Here is a 20,255-nt window from a genome sequence, read left to right on the forward strand (position 1 = left end):
ACAGCGCTGCTGCTTCTCGTTCTTCTGGAATTAAGCGCCTGCCCCTTTAAGAAGGGGGCACCGCCTGGCCTGCACGGTGACCGCTCGCCTGTGCTGGTTCTGCCGGAGCAGCGCGTGCGGAGCTTCAGGCTGTTCCCAGAGTTGTTGGCGCGGGGCATCTCGGGAGTTGTAGTCTTCCCCTCACCCCACGGCGACGGTGGCTCCGGGCCTGAGAACTACGATCCCCACGATGCTAGACGACGGGGCCGCCCTGGCGCCTTGTGAGGCCGCTCTCTCTCGGTGGCAGGGCGGCTAGTTCAAGTTGCCATAGCGGCGGCGGGGCGGGGAGGGAGCTGGCTGAGTGCCGGACAGTTGGAGCTGGAGGCGTCCGGGTGTCATGCCTCGATTCTGAGAGCTTCCCTCAGGTGAGGAGGCGCGGGCTGATCCCGGGATCGAAGAAGTGGGGGAGCGTGTGTCTTTCCTTTCTGAAAGTCACCCGCTACCTTGGCACTTATGGGGCTCTGCGGGGTGGAGCGCGGGGATCTGCTGGACGGCTGGGACGGTTCCGTGCCTAGGTCGCGACCGCCCTCATTATGCTAGTGCAGCCTTCCCCGACCTGGCGCCCGCCGGAGGTGTTGGACTACAAATCCCATCGCCCCCAGCCAGGACGGCCGACGACCGTGCTGGTTGTGGGGGGTTGTAGTCCAGCACATGCGGAGGGCATCAGGCTAGGGAAGGCTGTATGGTGGGATGTGTCGTTTTGGGGAGGCTGGAATACGTTGAAGGAAAAGCTCCAGAGAAGTTACAACAACCGCGGAGAAGAATATTTGTGGCACTTTAAAAGACTAAGGCTGCAACCCTATGCATGTCTAGACAGAAAAAAGCCCTACAGTATGGCAGGCTGGGGGATGCTGGGAGTTGTAGGGCTTTTTTCTGTCTAAACATGCATAGGGCTGTACCCTAACAAGACTTTCACAGCCTGATCTTGTGCATCAAATGTAAGCATGCTGAAGTCTCTAGGCTCACTCTCCCTACCCCAGCTCCCCCAATCTGGCATGGCTCTCAAGTGTTTAGAAATCGCTTGAAAAAGAACAGCTGCTATTCTTTTTCTAAGTCTGTTACAAATACATATATTAGCTTTTAAGGTGTCACAAGATTGTATTCTGGGTGAGGAAAGGCCCCTCCTCCCTGTATGAAGACAGGGCAGGCTGAGTATGGAAGCCTGATGTTTTCTTTTGTTTTTAATTGCTTTTTAACACAGTGTGGGTTTATTTGGTGTTGAAGGTTATTTTCTTCCTCGCTTGAAGTATTGCAACTCTGGTCCATAGCACGGATGGAGTGTGAACAGCTTACTACTACTTGGCAGTAAGCCCTATTAACCTCAGTGTGACTTATTTCTGGGGAAGGCTACAATGCTATGTGTGCTTAGTTAGAGGAAGGCCCATTGAACACAGTGGGACTTACAACCCGATGTTGTGCATCTAAAGTAAGTATGCTTAGGATTTGCTGCTCTTAATCTTTCAAGATGCATCTGAGCCTCTTGAGATGACACCTGCGATTACTCTTCTTTGACTTGTGTTTCAGGGAGGCATAGAGAAATGGGATTTCAAGCCCAAGGAGATAAATACATTTGCAAAGTAGTGTGTGTGCATGTGTAAGGACTTAAATGAATGTTTGTAAGTACTGGAGGAAGTGTTTGTTTGCAAGTAATACTGATATCTCAGCTACTTGAGATGGAAGCATATTGTGTTTTATTTGTTTACTTTATTTATTGTAGGAATGTATAGTCTGCATTCCCATTTATATTTTTTTTTAAATCAACAAGATCGCATGAAATGTTGAGATGTGATTGATGTGATTATTTATGTAGCAGTGATCTGTGTCACTTGCTATGCTTCCCTGCTGCCTCTCAGTAGCACTTCCCCTTCATATGGTATTTTAAGTCTGTAATCCTGCACACATTTACTTGGGAGTAAGTTTCATTGAACTCAGTGGACTTACTTCTGAGTAGACATGTATAGGATCGAGCTGTTAAATGCTCTGCTAAGGGAGGGAGGAAGTGTGCCTGTTTGTTCACTTCTGGAATAATTACAATCCATCTGCATCTTGGAATAGACTTCCAGGTGGAGTGACAAAGTTGTATGTGGGTATATACTTATGCTCCATAGACTTAATAGCCTTTCCTTCTTTCCAGGGAACCTTAGGGACAGAAGTTCTGTGAGTGGGGCTACTAGGACTCTGCAAAGTAAAGTTTTCAGCTCATCAAACCACAATAACAAGGGTTCTTTGGGGGAAGGTTGAACTGCTATAAAGCCATGTCCTGTGTGTCAAGACATCCTACTTTTGTTAAGTTAGTGAGGAACAGTTCTCTGCTGTTATAAGAAAATGCAAAATACCACGTAAAGTGTAGGGATTGCTTGATCTTCAATCAGAGCAATCCTGACACCTATGATAAGAAGGGAAAGCTCCTTATTTCACAGGACAAAATAGGATGAAACCAGGCTAGACCAATGAAATACTAGGTTCTGTAAAGGTCTGGCACTGGATTTTTTCTCTGGCTGTGGGAAGGGCTAACAGTGGTGTTCAAGTTGTCTCACCACATCCTTTCTGACTGCAACTGAGTGGAAAGTCACTGGTGGCCACATTTGAGCTTAATATTTTAAAGCTAGAGCGGTAAGATAATTGCAACAGGGTTAAAGCAAAACCATGACTTTTTCAGCCTTGAGTTGATTTGGGATCTTTTAGGTATGAATGTTTTCTTCAATACTCATATATTGCTTACCATCTAGCAATAATGAGATGGCGATTAGGCAAAAAAAGGCAAAAGAGAGGCTCAGCAGAGATCAGGCAGCATGGTAACCTTTCTATAGTTGTACTATGCTGGGGGTGGGGTGAGTCAGGCTGATGCAATCGATGTAGCATTTGTTGTGCAAGTCCTGCCCATGTTCTGTTTGCAACTGAAACACAGCATAGTGTGATCTGGACTACAGCTGGGTGACCATAGCCTTATCAGAATCTCTTTCCCCTTTCAACCTCCTTTTTCAATGGTTGTATTTGGTGTAACGATATTGGCTTAACTAAAAGTAGTTTAAGCAAATACAAGTGTCTCACCAAGATTTCAGTTTGACTCAACTTCCTTTTCCTGTTGGTTGCAGGCTGGAGAAGTTGCGACTTGCTCAACTATTCTATAAGTGTTCCACTCCTAACAGGCTGATAAGAGCGTAGCATTTTTGGTATAAGTCTTTCCCATATTCGATTTCAAAGTGCATCGCAACATTGTTTGGTCAGGGCAATAAACTGTATTGTGACGAATCGTGGAGTTCTGTGGGAGCTCACCAGAGGTCACTCAACTGAAAAGATAGGCAATGGTAGACAAATATCCCGAAGCCATAGCTTTTCCTCTGCTATAATGAACTTTCCCTGAATATGCTGATGCCGGGATTCTAGGCTTTGCTCTCAGTTCTCATGAATCAATGGGTGAGGCCTAACTGATGCAGTGAGAACCCTTGCGTGAGCAGAATGCATGGCCTAGAATATTGGTCTTCAGCTGGCACCTCAGGGTCTACCACTGCAGGCTGGGGGTGATGGTATCTGGGGGACACCAGGTTAGGGAAGGCTATTAAAGGCTATCTTTCCATCCTCAAAAAAGGTTCAGACACCCAGTGCAGCTGTTGAATTTTCTTTATTTTAACAAGAAAGCAAGCAGCATAACAGTTGAGGATGCTCAGGTTGTCCCTTAGGTCTTTGCCCAGTGGTCGTGGTGAGGTCCTTTTGTGGTGGATCTCCCCCCCGCCCCACTTCTTTTTATGCAGTCTAGTTTATCCAGTACTTTACACCAGCGGCTGGTATCAGTAATTTTGAAGAAACCGTTTTTTCCATACTCCTAAGCCTCCAGACTGTCTCTCCCTGCAGAGCTTTGCCTACAGCTTCTACAGGGTCTGTGGGTAGGTTCCCATTTAGCTCACCCTCATATACCGCTTGTTTCCCCACATAACCCTTACCTGCCCATTTCCCACTTGGAACAGATTTTGCTCATGAGGTTCTCTTTGCTCTTGCAGTTGAGCTGCACATGGGTGAAATGGGTGATGGATGGGTTATGTGTGGAGAAGGCATCTGTATGTCCTGTGATCTCCTAAGAACTGGCCTGATCTTTAAGATTGGAGAAGGAGGCCCTTCTCCAGCTACCCTCACCATTGGGGACTGAGGAGGGTGGCGATCGGGAAGAGCGCCTTCTCAGTCATGGCTTCTTCTTCCTAAACACGTTGGGGAGACACCAGCATTGGCATCTCAGGTTAGAAATGCTAGGCTAAGATACTTTTATTCAGCAGGTTTTTAATGATTAACTTAAGGTGTTGAGGCTGGCTACTGCTTTACTGTTTGGTTTTATTTACCTTTGTTTTGCTGTTTTAGTAATGTTGTTTTTATTGACTTTTTAGAAATGCTTTATTGTCTGGCAAATTTTATTGTCTTATGTGGTGAGCTGCTTTGAAGTCTGGGAAAGTAGAAAAGTGGCATGTTGTTGTTCAGTTGTTAAGTCATGTCCGACTCTTCGTGACCTCATGGACAATAGAATGCCAGGCCTTCCTGTCCTCCGCTCTCTCCCGGAGTGTGCCCAAGTTCATATTCATTGCATGGGTGATGCTATCTAGCCATCTCATCCTCTGCTGTCCCCTTCTCCTTTTGTCTTCAATCTTTCCCAGCATCAGGGTCTTTTCCAGAGAGTTTTCTCTTCGCATTAGATGGCCAAAATATTTGAGTTTCAGCTTCAGTATCTGTCCTTCCAATGAGCAGTCAGGATTGATTTCCTTTAGGATGGACTGATTTGACCTCCTTGCAGTCCAGGGGACTTGTAAGAGTCTTCTCCAGCACCACATAAAATAAAAATGTTGTTACGGTCTTTAGAGCACGCATATTGGGTCTGGCTGAGTGTCAGCTTTTGCTCCTTCTCAACAGTGTCTCAGGTTGCAGCCTGTTTCTGTGTTCCATCGAATTCACTGGGAGCCATTGAGAGCTACCCCCACCCCCCATGGGGTTATGTGCAATGATGTAATTTCATAGTGCAAATGACGAATTATGTGCAAGGGGAGAATCCAGCTAATGTTTCACTTGTGCAACTGCTTGCTGATCTTAGGTTTACAGAGTGGTCTACTAGTGCTTGCACAACAGGAAAAACCTGTGGAACTCAGCGCTTGGACAACCACTTGTGCAATGGGAAAAGGCAGCGGGGCTCCACTAGCGCACCAATTTCTTCTCCTAATGATGTGTTGAATTTAGTCCACTCTCCTTTTTTTTTTAGTTTGGGTGTGATGCTAGGGAACAATAGAATCCTGGAAACAGATAAGTGACATTTCACGTTCCATGATTGTTCTTTTTTTCCTCTTAAGATACTAATGGCAGATTCATCTAGTGACTCTGATCACATCCGTCGTAGAGTTGGAAGGCGGGGTCCTGTAAGAGCAACCAGAATCCCAAATCACGGTGCTGAAGATGTTACAGAGAAGATCCATACTTTAGCAAGCACTTTACAGGTTGCTAAGACCAGTCCATTTTGCAAAACATCTTTATTTGTTAGGTGTTAGTTTTGTTCAGTGAAGTGATTCACCCATCTTGCAGGGTTGTACTTGTGAGAGATACTGTGTGTGTGGACACACATTTGTGCGCACGCGCGTACACACATGCACATAAAAATTGCAACCACATGGGTGAAGCGGTTTGTGTGGGCTTTCCCCCCAGATAGGCATTCACTGAATGGAAAAGGCCCACATGGCTGAATTATCCCCATTCATCCTCACAGGAGCTGTCCTCACCCTGATTGCTGTGTGTGTCAAGGGGGTCCTTGGATATTAAATCTTCCCAAACTTGTCTGTGTTCAAACAACTTCAAACTTTGAGCTCCCTTGTTTGGCATTAAGCAAAGCTGTAGAAGTGGCAGAGATTACAAGGTTGCAGCATTTGCAGTTGGGATTTTGGTTTAATTATGTTTTCTCTTGATATCCTTCATAAGGATACCAATCGGAATCTGAAACACGTGGACCAGATGCTGGGCCAGTATCGGGAGTACAACAATGAACAGGCTGAAGCAATTGCAAATGTAAGCACCTATTGGTAGAACTTAAAACACTTAGTTGGTGCCTGTAAAAATGTGATAGATATGTTTTCCCTCCCTCTCTCCAACATGTTTTGAAGGAGAGCTGGCAGTGTAGTCAACTTCCTTCTGTCTCAGACTTGGAAGGTGGGGTGGGAGGTGGGAAAAGGCTGTGGTCTGCTGGGCTGCACAGCAGCATGGTTCCCTCCTTGCTGATTTCCATTCCAAGCTGAGTTTGGGTAGGGCATGAGGAAAACTATGCTTTACTGTGTTTCGCATAGTAGGGTCATGGCTCTTCTCTCCTGGAGAGAAGTTATGCTAACATAGCATAGTTCTGCTATGCTAGAATTAGCACACTGCTCCAGGCTGAGCACAAGATGGGAAGAAGGCAGTGTTCCACGAAGCTGTGCAGTAGCCTTCCTTCACACTCTAAAAAGATTTCTTTATTAGTCTTTTTGTCTTCTTTGCTTGTGTCTTTCTTTTATTTTTCACATGCAAAGGAGTTCATTTACTCTAATAATGACCATTGTCTAACAAATCATGTATCTACCAGGTATTGTTTTCTAGAACCCTCTCTCCGGCTAGCTCTAAGAAACACACCAACTGAACATCCTGTATTCTTTTTTTTTTTTTTTTTTAAGAAAATGTTGCATATACTAATAGTACTACTGAAATGAATGCTGCTGCTACTAATGGAAGCTTAGAAGAGCTTATGAGAATTGCATGAATTATAAGTTTCACTTAGCATCTTAGAGCCAATTCAAATGTTCAGGGGAAAAACAACCCACATGGTGCAAATCTCCCAGGATAGTAGTGCTTCCAACTATGGGGAAAGAGGTGGCAATTATATATTCAAATACTCCTTCAAGTCCAAAACCCTCTGAAGTGTGGGAACTGTAGGGAGCTTTGCATGAACCTCCTTTTGTTAAAAGTAGATGTGAAGAGCCCACATGGTTACACTGACTGGCTCCCCCAACGTGTATGCTTCCCCGTCTGGGAGTGCATTTGGCCATACGAAGTGGCCCTATGCCCATACAGATGTATGGGCATAGGGCTCCTCCATGTAAGGGAGGGATCCCGATTTGGGCCAGTATCTCCGCTCGTAAGGAGGGGCCCTATGCTTATTATTATTACTATGTAATATTTATTTCATTTCTATACTGTCCGATAGCCAAAGCTCTCTGGGTGGTTTACAACAATTCATAAGACAATAAAATACAGCATAAAAGTACAGCATAAAATACAACATAAAAGTTTAAATATAAAAATTTTAAAACAATTTAGACAGCTAAAAACAGTTTCAGTACAATACTAGACCTGTTTAGATGACTGGCATAAATGCTCCATCATATGCCATTAAATGCCTGAGAGTAGAGGACTGTCTTAACCTGGTGCCGAAAAGATGACAGGGCTGGCGCCAGGCAGGCCTCAGTGGGGAACTCATTCCATAGTTGGGGGGCCACAGTAGTTCCTCTGTACATGCGCAGGGCTGCTTCATATGGCTCCTGAATGTGTGGATGGCAGGGCGTAAGGCTAGCGTGCACATTGGTGGGGCTGGGCCCCCCAATGCGGCCCTCTCACATATACCTTTAACATGAGGGGGTTCATCTGAGACACTGCCGTCTCCTGTATAAGCCACCCTGGTCTCTGCATTCTGAGGGGGAGGGCTTGTTGACCATACCAGAGCCTACTGATGTTCATTTGGCCGTGGTCAGGGGAGGGCTTTCTCGGTGGTGGTGCTCACCATGTGGAATGATCTTCCATTGAGATCAGGCAGGCTCGTAGTGTGGAGTGCTTCCGCCTGCAACTGAAGTTGCACTCATTTGCCCAGGCATTTCCCTGACCACTAGCATTGTCAGGTATCTCAGGTTATTGTGATGAGGTTTTATTGTTTTAATGATTGGTTTTATTGTAGTTTATCATGATTTTATTTTGTGAACTGCTTTGGGATTTTTTTTAAAAATGGAAAGCGGTATAGACATTTTATGAAAAAAAAAAAAAATAAAGATCTGGAACCTCCCCCCCCCCGCCGCCATAATGGAATTCCTCCTCTATATGAAGATGTAAAGCTTTGAAGTTACTATGCCATGTGTTTTTTCTGCATCTGTGTGTGTGTGTGTGCGCGCGCACGCGCGAGCTATGTGCTCTTGATTTAAGCATTTAGAAAACAATGTGGTTGCACAGTGTCTCAGATTTTAAAATATATTTTTAATATTTTAAAAATCATCCCTTCCTGATAAGGAACTAACCTAATAAGTTGTCATTTTAATGCAGCTTAAAGAAACATTGGAACAATCCATAGGCCAATTAAGGAGCCAACGATTATTGAGAAGTTCTGGAGTAAGAAGTGCATCTCTTTCTAGTTTATATGCAAGCGACCTAGAGGCTGGAGCCCCAGGTATGTTTGAATGAGCTTTAGGTGCAATTGCTTACCTGGGAGTAAGTCTCAATAAACTTTGAGTAGACATGTATAGGATTGCTCTGTTAGTATATTAAAATACTTGATAGGTTTTTTTGCTCAGTAGCAACTGATTAAACTAGTAAGCTGAATGGTACTGCGTACACATGAGGTATCGTGTTTGAGTGAACTCAAACAAAATCGCTGTAACGTGTAATGTTAAATTGAAAACTTGCTTTCTCCCTCTGTTCTTGACAAGGCAAGGTTTTTGACATTTTGAAAGTGAGCCCTCTCTACCCCCATATGCCACCAGGAGTTGTTGCATATGACCATTGCTGCTGTCCGTAGGAGAGTATCAACTGTCATTGGCACAAGGAGAAGCCAAACAATCAGTTTTTATGTTGGATTGTTCTATGTGTTATTACAAGTTTCTTATGTAAAACTATGTTAGAATTATTTTTGTGTTGTAATTTCTTTGAGCAACTTTGTTTTGAGGGTTGCCTTGAGTATGTCAATGGAAAGTTATTAAATGTATCAAATCAATAAATACTACTTTGAGTTATGTGATGAAGTGTGAAATAGACAGCATCTGCATTTGCGGACATTTGTCTACCTACATTTCTTTGCTTTGAATGGAATGTACATCTGAATTTGCTCCCATATACAATTTTTACACTTTTTGTGGATCTGCGCTGTTTTGTTTTTTTAATGTAACAGCAAGAATTCTATGTGCTCTTATATGAAGTATCTTATTCGGTGGAGTTCTTCTCAGATATGTAATGCATAATTTTTGGATGTTCAGAGTTGGAATAGTTGGCATATGGCAGGTTACTGGATCAAAGACACGTAACAAGATACTTAAGTGTATACCTATAGCTCAGGTGTGTGTGTAATGGATGAAAGGGTAGCTGACTTTGAAATATTTTCCCAAATAACTATATCTATATTAGACAACTTCAGGAGATATTTTGTTTTTTTGGCAAGGTTTCATAGTTCCTCAAAGTTTAAAACTGTACTCATGCAAACTAAAACAAGTTTTTTTAGAGGCAGAAATCATTTGAGCATTCTGCTTGTGCAGTGTTTATCATTGTTTTTATTCACCTCTGATGAAATGTTGTTGGTACCAGAATTCAGTTATTTTTTCACCCTTCCTCCTCGTTCCTCTTCCTTTCTTATCATGTCTCTTAGATTGTAAGTTACTGTAAAATGACCTGAGTGCTTTGACATAAAGGCATTATATAAATGTAGTAAGTAAATAAATAATGTAGTCTGCAGTAGTGTGTGTGCTATTGTATTATACTATATTAAATATGTATTTATATACCAACTTTCAAGGTTATATAGTCCCCTCAATGGGGGCGATATAACTTTGAATACAAGAATATTCAAAGAATACAATTTTATAATACAAGAACACAAATTTATAATAAAAACAGACATTGGACAATTCAGTGAAAAAGCCAGCAGTTAATATCACAGGAACAATTTAAAATTAGAATTTTAAATTGTACCATTTTAAAATTAGAATTTTAAATTTTACCATTTTAAAATTACAATTTAAAAACATATGACAGCCTCAAATTAATTGAAATCAGTTGTATGCAACTTCATCTGTAGAGCCCGTTTAAAAGCAATCAACGAGGGAGCCATGTGCTATTTGTGGGAGGTAGTTCCATAATGATGGGGCCACCACAGAAAAGGTCCTGTCTTTTGTTCCCAGCAATCTGATGGACCTTACTGATGGGCCTATGTGCAGGTTCAAACAGGTGCAGGTGACTCTTCTAAATATGACTTGTGTTTATATGACTTTTGTCAAGAACATCGTGCTAACTTTGCCTTTCTCTCTTTTATCTTGTGAAGGTCATCATTTCCAACCTACCTCTCCTCTCAAGGATTATGGCGAGACCCTGGGTACTAGACGTCGGAGGTCTAGATCTGCTGTCCGATTTGTTGATAAGGGAGATAATCTGGGTCAGGTAGGTAGTAATTCTTAACAGGATGTAGGCTCCTGATTTCTTCCCACTCTACCTAGCAATATAGTTACTTTCCCACTTGATGAATCTATAGTTCAGCTGTTGAGTTGTTCATGTGTGTTTGAGAGCTGTTACATATCTCTTCAGGACAACTGCTTCAGACTGCTCATGATGCCTGGGGGCACTCTGAGATCCATCATTGTCGCTGGAGGCCCAAGTGGTTGCAGTGGCTCAGAGTGCCTTTTACCAGCTTCAGTTGGTTCACCAGCTATGGCCTCTCCTGGACAGGGATAGCTTGACCACGGTGGTACAGACATTGGTAACCTCAAGACTGGGTTACTGCAATGCACTCTATGTGGGGCTGCCCTTAAGGCTGGTCTGGAAGCTGGAGCTAGTGCAGAACGTAGCAGCTCGGCTGTTGTTGGGAGCTGCCCCTTTTCAGCTTGTAACTCCTCTGCTGAGGGAACTGCACTGGCTGCCTATTCGCTACTGGGCCGGGTTTAAGGTATTAGTACTAGTGTACAAAGCCCTAAACAACTTGGGATACCTGAGAGTGCATCTTGTCCCTTACCAACCTGCCCGGTTACTGAGGTCATCAGAGGGCGTATTTCTGGTGGTTCCATATGGACCCATGGCCCGGTTGGAGTCCACCAGGAAAAGAGCCTTCAGTGTGGTGGCCCCCTTCCTATGGAATTCCCCGTCTTTAGAGGTCAGGCAGGTGCCAACATTGTGTTCCGTCTGGCGCCTCCTGAAAACGTTATTTCAAGAGGCCTTCCTTGCATGACCAGCCGTGATTTGTTAAATTCCACTTTACTGGGGTTTGTCTTTTTAAAAAATGTTTTAACTCTTTTAACCTGCTGTTTTGTTTTTTTACTGTGTTGTTCACTGCTCCGAAATCTTCTGATGTGGAGTGGTATATAAATACTGTAAATAAATAAATAAATGTATGGTATGTGAAGAAAATGTTGCAAGATTGAATTGCATTGAGGAACCACATTTTTTTCCTTACTTTGAGTGGCCAAAACTCAAATTTTTGCAGTAGACTCTGCTTTTGCTTGCATTCAGAAGTAAACAGCACACCATTATTAGTATTTTAAATCTTGCCTGAAACTGGTGAGATAATTTGGATTAAGCTGCTATTATTATCTTGATCCTGAAAAATCACGGCACCTTCTTTTGAGGAGAGTGCATAAATTGCTCTCAAACATGGACTAGTAAAAACTATCCTTATATTTTGTGTAACACTAAACACAGCCAACAAACATCCAGATATTCTAGGCATTTTTAATGTTAGGCATTTGCTTTAGATTTTAGTAAAACTACTACTTATAATTTGGTTATTCAGCATACTGGCAATGGTACAGAGCAAATTCTAAAGTGGAAGCCCTTAAAACCTTTAAACCAGTTGTTGCATTTTAACAGTGTAATCTTATTCAAATTTACTCGAACATAAATCCCATCATGTTCAGTTAGGCTTACTCTTGGCTTAGAATTGTGAGTAGAATTGTGGCCTAAGTAAAGCAAACCTTAGTAGTGTTAGTATTTTTTTTAATACTCTTTTTATTAGAGAGTAAAGCTAGACATTGGCCGATTACTTCTCCAAAATGGGATTTAGAAGTACTAATACTTTTAAAGCACCTAAAGTAGTTAATAGCTGTCCAAGAATAACACCGACAAGGCCCTGTTTGCAGGCTTACAATCAATAATAATAATAATAATGTGCGAAGATGGGGTAGGTGGAGGAGAGAAAGTTGGAGGAGTAGACTGCAAATGTAACAACATAATTACGTAAGAAATCAGAAGCAGTAAGCCTATGTACACCAGTTACTGGAACATGAGCGGGAGGGTGCTGTTGCACTCATGTCCTGCTTGTGCATCTCCTGTCCATAGCTAGTTGGCTACTGTGTGAGCAGAATTCTGAACTAGATGAACCCTTGGTCTGATCCAGCATGGCTCTTCTATTTTCTTAAGTACATGCTAACATAAATAAGTGAGACTTAAGATGTTTATAATAATGGGGAGAGACTAAGTAGCCCAGATCTCAATTGGCAAAGTGTTCCAGAGTTGGGAGCAGTAATAGGGAAAAAAAAGATAAGAGTCACAAAAGTGTATGACGTGTTTTAGAAAGAAAAACACCTTATGAATGTACAGGGGAATAAAAAGAAAGTAAAGCTGAGAAAAAGGTAAGTGCTAAAATGAATATGTTTAAAGGTATTTTGAAATCTAGGCTGAAAGGGATCCATTTAAGATAGGCTAAGATTCTCTAGGGGTCAGGTTCTGATTCTAAATGGATCTGGACTTATGTGTGAAGACACAAGAAAATCAGTGTCCAGATACATTGCTAATTATAAAATATTTTGAAGACCATAGTCCACTGGCATCTGGAAATTCTGATCTGTTCTGCTAGCTGTAAGATATTATTATAATACATAGCATAAATATCTTGAGTATATGTGTGTACAATGACACTGAAGCATGTACATTTAAAATACATAGTTTTAATGTGTACATGCTTGTATTGCAGCTGCACTCTTTACACCAGTCACTTAGAGATCTCAGCAGTGAACAAGTTCGTTTAGAAGATGACCTCAGCAGGGAGCTTTCAAGAAGAAATCGGTATGAACAGAAAGTGTGGCTTCGTTTGATGGGGTTAATTGAACAATAATGTTAAAAATAGCCATTCCCCTCTTCATTGGCATCCTTTGGACAGTATATTTTTAGTTGATTCTCACCACGTAGTGAATGCAGTAGGTGATGCTTGTTCGTCAATAATTAGCTGATCTGAGAATCCAGTTTTAAAGTTGCTTCATGCATAACTTATGTAGGAAAAGGTGTCTACACTGTCATATAGGAACTGCAGTTTAAGAACTTTATTTTTGCCCTGAATGGATTGACAACTCCTGCATGCGAAGAATGTCATGTATGACATCTGCATATGCCCTATGCAGATAAGTAGATGTTGTCATTTATGGGGAATCCTATATATAGTGGCCTGGCTTGCCTTGCCTGACATATATTTATCTTATTGATTTCTGGATTTGTAGCGTGCCCTTCAGGATTATCCCGTCAGGGCGGCTCACAGCCTATGAAAACTATAATAATCTATTGAAACTATAGTAATCAGTTATGAACCATAATAGATTATCTGTCTATTTATTTGTTACATTTCTATACTGCCCAGTAGCCGAAGCTCTATGGGCAGTTTACATATAAATAGATATTATTATTCATAACCCCTTCATGGATCACTGCCTTGTTGTGGCGAAGGGGCTTGCGTAACTCAGTGAAGCCATAAGCTATGCCGTGCAGGGCCACCCAAGACGGACAGGTCATGGCAGAGAGTTCTGACAAAATGTGGTCCACTGGAGAAGGAAATGGCAACCCACTCCAGTATTCTTGCCAAGAAAACCCCATGGAACGTATCACAAGGCTAAAAGATATGACGCCGGAAGATGAGCCCCTCAGGTTGGAAGGTGTCCAATATGCTACTGGGGAAGAGCAGAGGATATTTCCAAGTAGCGCCAGAAAGAGTGAAGCGGCTGGGCCAAAGCCGAAAGGACACTCAGCTGTGGATGTGTCTGGTAGTGAAAAGAAAATCCGATGCTGTAAAGAACAATATTGTTTAGGAACCTGGAATGTCAGATCAATGAATCAAGGTAAGCTGGAGGTGGTCAAACATGAGATGGCAAGATTGAACATCGACATCTTGGGCATCAGCGAACTAAAATGGACAGGCATGGGCGAATTTAATTCAGGTGACCATCATATCTACTATTGTGGGCAAGAATCCCTTAGAAGAAATGGAGTAGCACTCATAGTCAACAAAAGGGTGGGAAAAGCAGTACTGGGGTACAATCTTAAAAATGATAGAATGATCTCAGTACGAATCCAAGGCAAACCATTCAACATCACAGTAATTCAAGTCTATGCCCCAACCACTGATGCCGAAGAAGCTGAGGTTGATCGGTTCTATGAAGACCTACAACACCTTCTAGAACTAACACCAAAAAAAGATGTCCTCTTCATCATAGGGGATTGGAATGCTAAAGTAGGAAGTCAAGAAATCACCGGGATAACAGGCAGGCATGGCCTTGGTGTACAAAATGAAGCAGGACAAAAGCTAATAGAGTTTTGCCAAGAGAACATGCTGATCATAGCAAACACTCTTTTCCAACAGCACAAGAGGCGACTCTACACATGGACGTCACCAGATGGTCAATATCGAAATCAGATTGATTATGTCCTTTGCAGCCAAAGATGGAGAAGCTCCATACAGTCAGTAAAAACAAGACCTGGAGCTGACTGTGGCTCAGATCATGAGCTGCTTCTTGCAAAATTTCGGCTGAAATTGAAGAACGTTGGGAAAACCACTAAACCGTTCAGGTATGACCTAAATCATATCCCTGATGAATATACAGTGGAGGTGAGGAATAGATTTCAGGGATTAGACCTGATAGACAGAGTGCCTGAGGAACTATGGACGGAGGTCCGTAACATTGTTCAGGAGGCAGCAACGAAATCCGTCCCAAAGAAAAAGAAATGCAAGAAAGCCAAGTGGCTGTCTGATGAGGCTTTACAAGTAGCTCACGAAAGAAGGGCAGCGAAAAGCAAGGGAGAAAGGGGAAGATATACCCAACTGAATGCAGAGTTCCAGAGAATAGCAAGGAGAGACAAGAAGGCCTTCTTAAATGAACAATGCAAAGAAATCGAGGAAAACAACAGAATGGGAAAGACTAGAGATCTCTTCAAGAAAATTGGAGATCTCAAGGGAACGTTTTGTGCAAAGACGGGCATGATAAAGGACAAAGGCGGCAGGGACCTAACAGAAGCAGATGAGATTAAGAAGAGGTGGCAAGAATACACAGAAGAACTATACAGGAAAGATCTGAATGTCCCTGATAGCCATGATAGTGCGGTCACTGAACTTGAGCCGGACATCCTAGAGAGTGAAGTCAAGTGGGCCTTAGGAAGCATTAGTAACAACAAAGCTAGCGGAGATGACAGTATTCCAGCCGAGCTATTTAAAATCCTAAAAGATGATGCTGTTAAAGTGCTGCATTCAATATGCCAACAAATCTGGAACACTCAACAGTGGCCACAAGACTGGAAAAGGTCAGTTTACATTCCAATTCCAAAGAAGGGCAACGCCAAAGAGTGTTCAAACTACCGCACAATTGCGCTCATTTCACATGCCAGCAAGGTGATGCTCAAAATCCTACAAGCTAGGCTTCAGCAGTATGCGAACCGAGAACTACCGGAAGTACAAGCTGGGTTTCGAAGAGGCAGAGGAACTAGAGATCAAATCGCCAACATTCGCTGGATCATGGAGAAAGCAAGAGAATTCCAGAAAAGCGTCTATTTCTGCTTCATTGACTACGCTAAAGCCTTTGATTGTGTGGCAAATTCTGTGGCAAATTCTGAAAGTGATGGGAGTACCAGACCACCTTACCTGTCTCCTGAGAAACCTGTACGAGGGTCAAGAAGCAACAGTAAGAACCAGACATGGAACAACCGATTGGTTCAAAATTGGGAAAGGAGTACGACAAGGCTGCATATTGTCACCCTGCTTATTTAACTTATATGCTGAGTACATCATGAGAAATGCCGGATTGGATGAATCAGAGGTCGGAATTAAGATTGCCGGGAGAATTCTCAACAACCTCCGATATGCAGACGATACCACCCTAATGGCAGAAAGCGAAGAGGATCTCAAGAGCCTCTTGTTGAGGGTGAAAGAGGAGAGTGCAAAAGCTGGTTTGAAACTCAACATTAAAAAAACGAAGATCATGGCATCTGGCCCTATCACTTCCTGGCATATAGAAGGGGAAGAAATGGAAGCAGTGACAGATTTTACTTTCTTGGGCTCCAAGATCACCGCAGATGGTGACTGTAGCCATGAAATTAAAAGACGCTTGCTCCTTGGGAGGAAAGCTATGGCACACCTAGACAGCATAGTAAGAAGCAGAGACATCACCTTACCGACAAAGGTCCGTCTAATCAAAGCTCTGGTTTTCCCAGTAGTAATGTATGGCTGTGAGAGCTGGACTATAAGGAAGGCTGAGCGCCGAAGAATTGATGCTTTCGAACTGTGGTGCTGGAGAAGACTCTTAGGAGTCCCCTGGACTGCAAGGAGGTCAAATCAGTCCATCCTAAAGGAAATCAACCCTGAGTGCTCATTGGAAGGACAGATGCTGAAGCTGAAGCTCCAATATTTTGGCCACCTAATGCGAAGAGAAAACTCCCTGGAAAAGACCCTGATGCTGGGAAAGACTGAAGGTAAAAGGAGAAGGGGACGGCAGAGGATGAGATGGCTAGATAGCATTACGGATGCAATGAATATGAACTTGAGCACGCTCCGGGAGAGAGCACAGGACAGGAAGGCCTGGCGTGCTATGGTCTATGGGGTCATGAAGAGTCGGACACGACTGAATGACTGAACAACAACAACAACAACACAATTATTCATAATCTATTACAAATAGAGATGTGAAGGCCCAGAAAAAAATGGGGAAAATATTTTTTTCCCCAAGGACTTTCTTTTTGTTTTTTTAAAAACTGAACAATTTTGGATTATGAAATATTTTCTTTTATAATAATAAAATGTTTAAGGAGATATTCATGTACTGATAAGTAGTTTTTACTCTACGTAATAGGAACACTTTTACAGGAAGACTAGAAATGTTTTAAAGTGATGGAGAAAAAGATTTTTTAAATCCTCTTCGTAAGATTCCCAGCATAGTTATTTTTTAATTCCTTATTAAAATTATTGGTCTAATGCATCTTCTACTGAAATAAATTTAGGGATGCTCCAAGTCATGCTCAGTTTCCCAACATGTTACTAGAGTCATCATATAATATATGAAGAAAATATGCATTCTTGATAGTTTGGGTTTTGTTCTTTTGTTTCTAGTCTTGTTCTAGTTAGATGGTCTAGTGGTCAGTGAATGTAGTTCTTAAAACCCACATGTGAGAGAAATACTGTAGATTATCCCACGGCTACCACCACATGCGAGTGCCATTGAGTGCCGTTTATTGGTAGAAAATTGGGGTATAAATCGAATAAATAAAGAATTTGTGGGTTATCTCATGTATATATTTTTTTCTTTTTCTAAAACATTGAGGCTTGAGTCTATAGAACTCACTGCCACAGATTTTAATAAAATTCCCAATTAGACCTCACCATTCGGGAATGCTGTGTCAGCTTTAAAACCTTTAACTGCAGCCACCAGAATAAGTCCTCTATACATTTTAGGTCCCAAAAGAAACTCAGTAGCCTTGTTTGTATGGCGTAGGCATGTGACTGACATCACCGCTAGGGACAACCTTTCAAAATGAACAAGAATTAAGGTGTTTGTTAATGGGAATTGTTTACAAAAGGGGATAAAGTAAAAGGATGACATTGTTTACAGGTTCTTAAATTAAATATGCTTGGTTGCCATTCCTAACAGGTAAGAGGGCCTTCCCCAGCTAAATAAGCTCTCAGTAGACCAGATTTCCCTAAACTCCACCCCAACCAATTCCTCACAAACAGGAACAGGTGCTGTATACCAGTCTTCTCTTCTTCCAGCTCTTCCTTCTTCTGGCTTCTAGAATGATTCAGATGTTTCTGGGACTACTTGCAAAAGTTCCCTCTGGTTAGACATAAAATAGGAACCTAAAATGTATTATATATAGTTTGGTTTACACATAAAATAAGCATGTTCATATATTAAATCTAATAATATGCAATTGATTCAGGCAATAGTTACAAATTTATTGAGTATATTTTGAAATATTTTTAATTTTAATGATAATTTTATGAGCAAATCAAGTTATACAAAATACTTTTTATGTTACTAACCAAGTGACTTTAGAGCTGTAAAGAGCACTAAAAAAAAGTATTGTATATTTTTTACATTTGCCCCCAAATATCCCCCCCTCCGCTCTTGAAACACCCCCCCACACACATTTTTTCCCATGGGTTAAATATCTCTGGAAATTTTAATCTCTAATTATGAACCATAAAATCATAATGCATTACAAAGCAGCAATTAAACACCAAATATAAATATCAGTTAAAATAAGTTTGGAATAGATAAGCCTGCAAGGCCTGTTTGATAATCAAGGGGCTGTACGTACTTGTCTAGGAGGGAATTCCAAAGGTATGTGTCCATTGGGCCTTACTATCTAGTTCAGAGAGATAATCTTTGTTTTACTACTTTGCTCTATGTTTGCTCCAAGTCATGACGTTCTTATTTTTCTCTTCATGCAAAAAGTGGTAATTAAAAAAAATACAATAAAATAGAGCCAACCGCAGTTTGTTTAGGGATGCTTCATAGTCCTCTCTGTATATGCAGATCCTACGTACAGTGGCGGAGTTGTATCAGCTGGCATGCTTAACATTCTCATGTTGGAAGTCACATTCCAATAGGGCCCAATCCAGGTGAATTGTACACCACCCAACTGGAGGGTACAAATTGTGCAGATCAGAACTATACATGCTGGGCCCTCTATGCATAGGCCCCTATTAAAACAGGATGTCCAGTGTAGGAGTGTCAGGCATGTTGGATGACTCTCGTCCCAGCCCCACTGCATAGATTCTCCCCATAAAGCAGGGGTGGGCAACATGCAGCCCATGGGCTGATGCAGCCCCTCATGGCCTTCTCTGTGGCTGCTGCTGCTACACTGTTGAAATTGGGCAACATGGCAGCAGCAAAAAAATTGGTGATTTGCCACTGAAAAGTAGTGACATGTGGGGCCAATTTAGCTTTAAAGCAAGGCAGTTTAACTTGTTTTAAAGAGAAATTGACCCTTTTAGCCTGCTGCTTTGCTGTTGAAATGTGGTAGCAAATGGCCAATTTCTTTTTGCTGCCACAGCAGTGGATGGAAAAGTTCAGCCCCTGTGGGGTGGGGGTGGGGGTGGAATTGGCCCCGGAGAACCCCAGAAGTTGGCCACCCCTGCCATAAAGGCTAATGTCCGCATAGCACCTCTTAACAATGTAGAACTTGCTTTAATTTGTTGACTGTTTAAAAAAACCTGATTTTTGTGTGAAGGAATAATACCTCATGGCTAGCAACATTAAGCAAAGTTGTGCCTCCCCCCCTTCTCCCCCCGCCCCCCCCCCCCAGTTAGATATGTTGTTGCAATGGAAATATGTCATTTGGGAGTTCCTTCTAGCCAGAAAAGTAATAAAAGCTGTATTCTCAAATCATGTTAATAAGTAGTTGTTATAATTTCATAATAATGCTAAAGAATAATTTGCTTAATGAAGCACAGAGTATATTTTGAAATGTTTTTTGTTTTATTTTCTGCTTCTTTTTACTCTAAGAACTGATGCAGAAACAAAAAGGAGGTTGGAAGACTTATCCGACAGACTTGATGAATCCCAAAGACAGGAAACAGTGAGTTCCTTGAAAAATCCCCATTTCTTAATGGCATGGAGGTGGGGAGGGAACTGGCTTCTTGCATGGCTGCTTCACAAACCCCAACATGCATTTGATAAACCATTTTGCAAAGCATCCTCAGAACAGGATGGTGTCTGAGCTTGTTAAGTAAGCTGCTCTCTTATCTATAAATGAAAGTCTTAAGTTTGGATTGCCCATGAAAAACAACGGCCTCTTGCAAAACTGAAAAATGGCTCCTGGGCTGTTCAAGATATTGGATAATAATAACAATACTTGACATTTGTATCATCCTTTCAAATGATCAGATCGCTTCACTTGCACATTATCCAGTTGCAGTTCTTAAACAATCCTGTAAAACAGATTGCGGCAGGGGGTGAGGGGGGATTGAGGCTGAAACAGTTGCTTGCGTAAGGCAATCTTGTGAGTTTGTAGCAGAG

General features: G+C 42.1%; 1 protein-coding gene across 13 annotated transcripts in view; it reads left to right on the forward strand.

The window, feature by feature from the left end:
* The first annotated feature begins 228 nt into the window (after positions 1 to 228).
* Positions 229 to 20,255, forward strand: part of CEP128 (centrosomal protein 128) — a 270,101-nt gene continuing 250,074 nt past the window's right edge. For 7 of the 13 annotated variants that reach the window (XM_084841327.1, XM_084841325.1, XM_084841326.1 and 4 more), the window contains exons 1-7: positions 241 to 404; positions 5,364 to 5,507; positions 5,983 to 6,069; positions 8,338 to 8,461; positions 10,322 to 10,437; positions 12,959 to 13,050; positions 19,743 to 19,815. In XM_084841327.1, coding sequence (XP_084697453.1) covers positions 5,370 to 5,507; positions 5,983 to 6,069; positions 8,338 to 8,461; positions 10,322 to 10,437; positions 12,959 to 13,050; positions 19,743 to 19,815 — 630 coding nt within the window. In that variant the 5' untranslated portion in view covers positions 241 to 404; positions 5,364 to 5,369. Of the gene's footprint in view, positions 405 to 1,169; positions 1,466 to 5,363; positions 5,508 to 5,982; positions 6,070 to 8,337; positions 8,462 to 10,321; positions 10,438 to 12,958; positions 13,051 to 19,742; positions 19,816 to 20,255 lie in introns of those variants that run through there. The other 6 variants (XM_084841328.1, XM_084841322.1, XM_084841323.1 and 3 more) reach the window with 5 other exon arrangements.

The sequence above is a fragment of the Heloderma suspectum genome, chromosome 1, assembly GCF_057233095.1.
Source record: "Heloderma suspectum isolate Gila_16-S chromosome 1, 16-S_ref, whole genome shotgun sequence".
Taxonomy (NCBI): Eukaryota; Metazoa; Chordata; class Lepidosauria; order Squamata; family Helodermatidae; genus Heloderma; species Heloderma suspectum.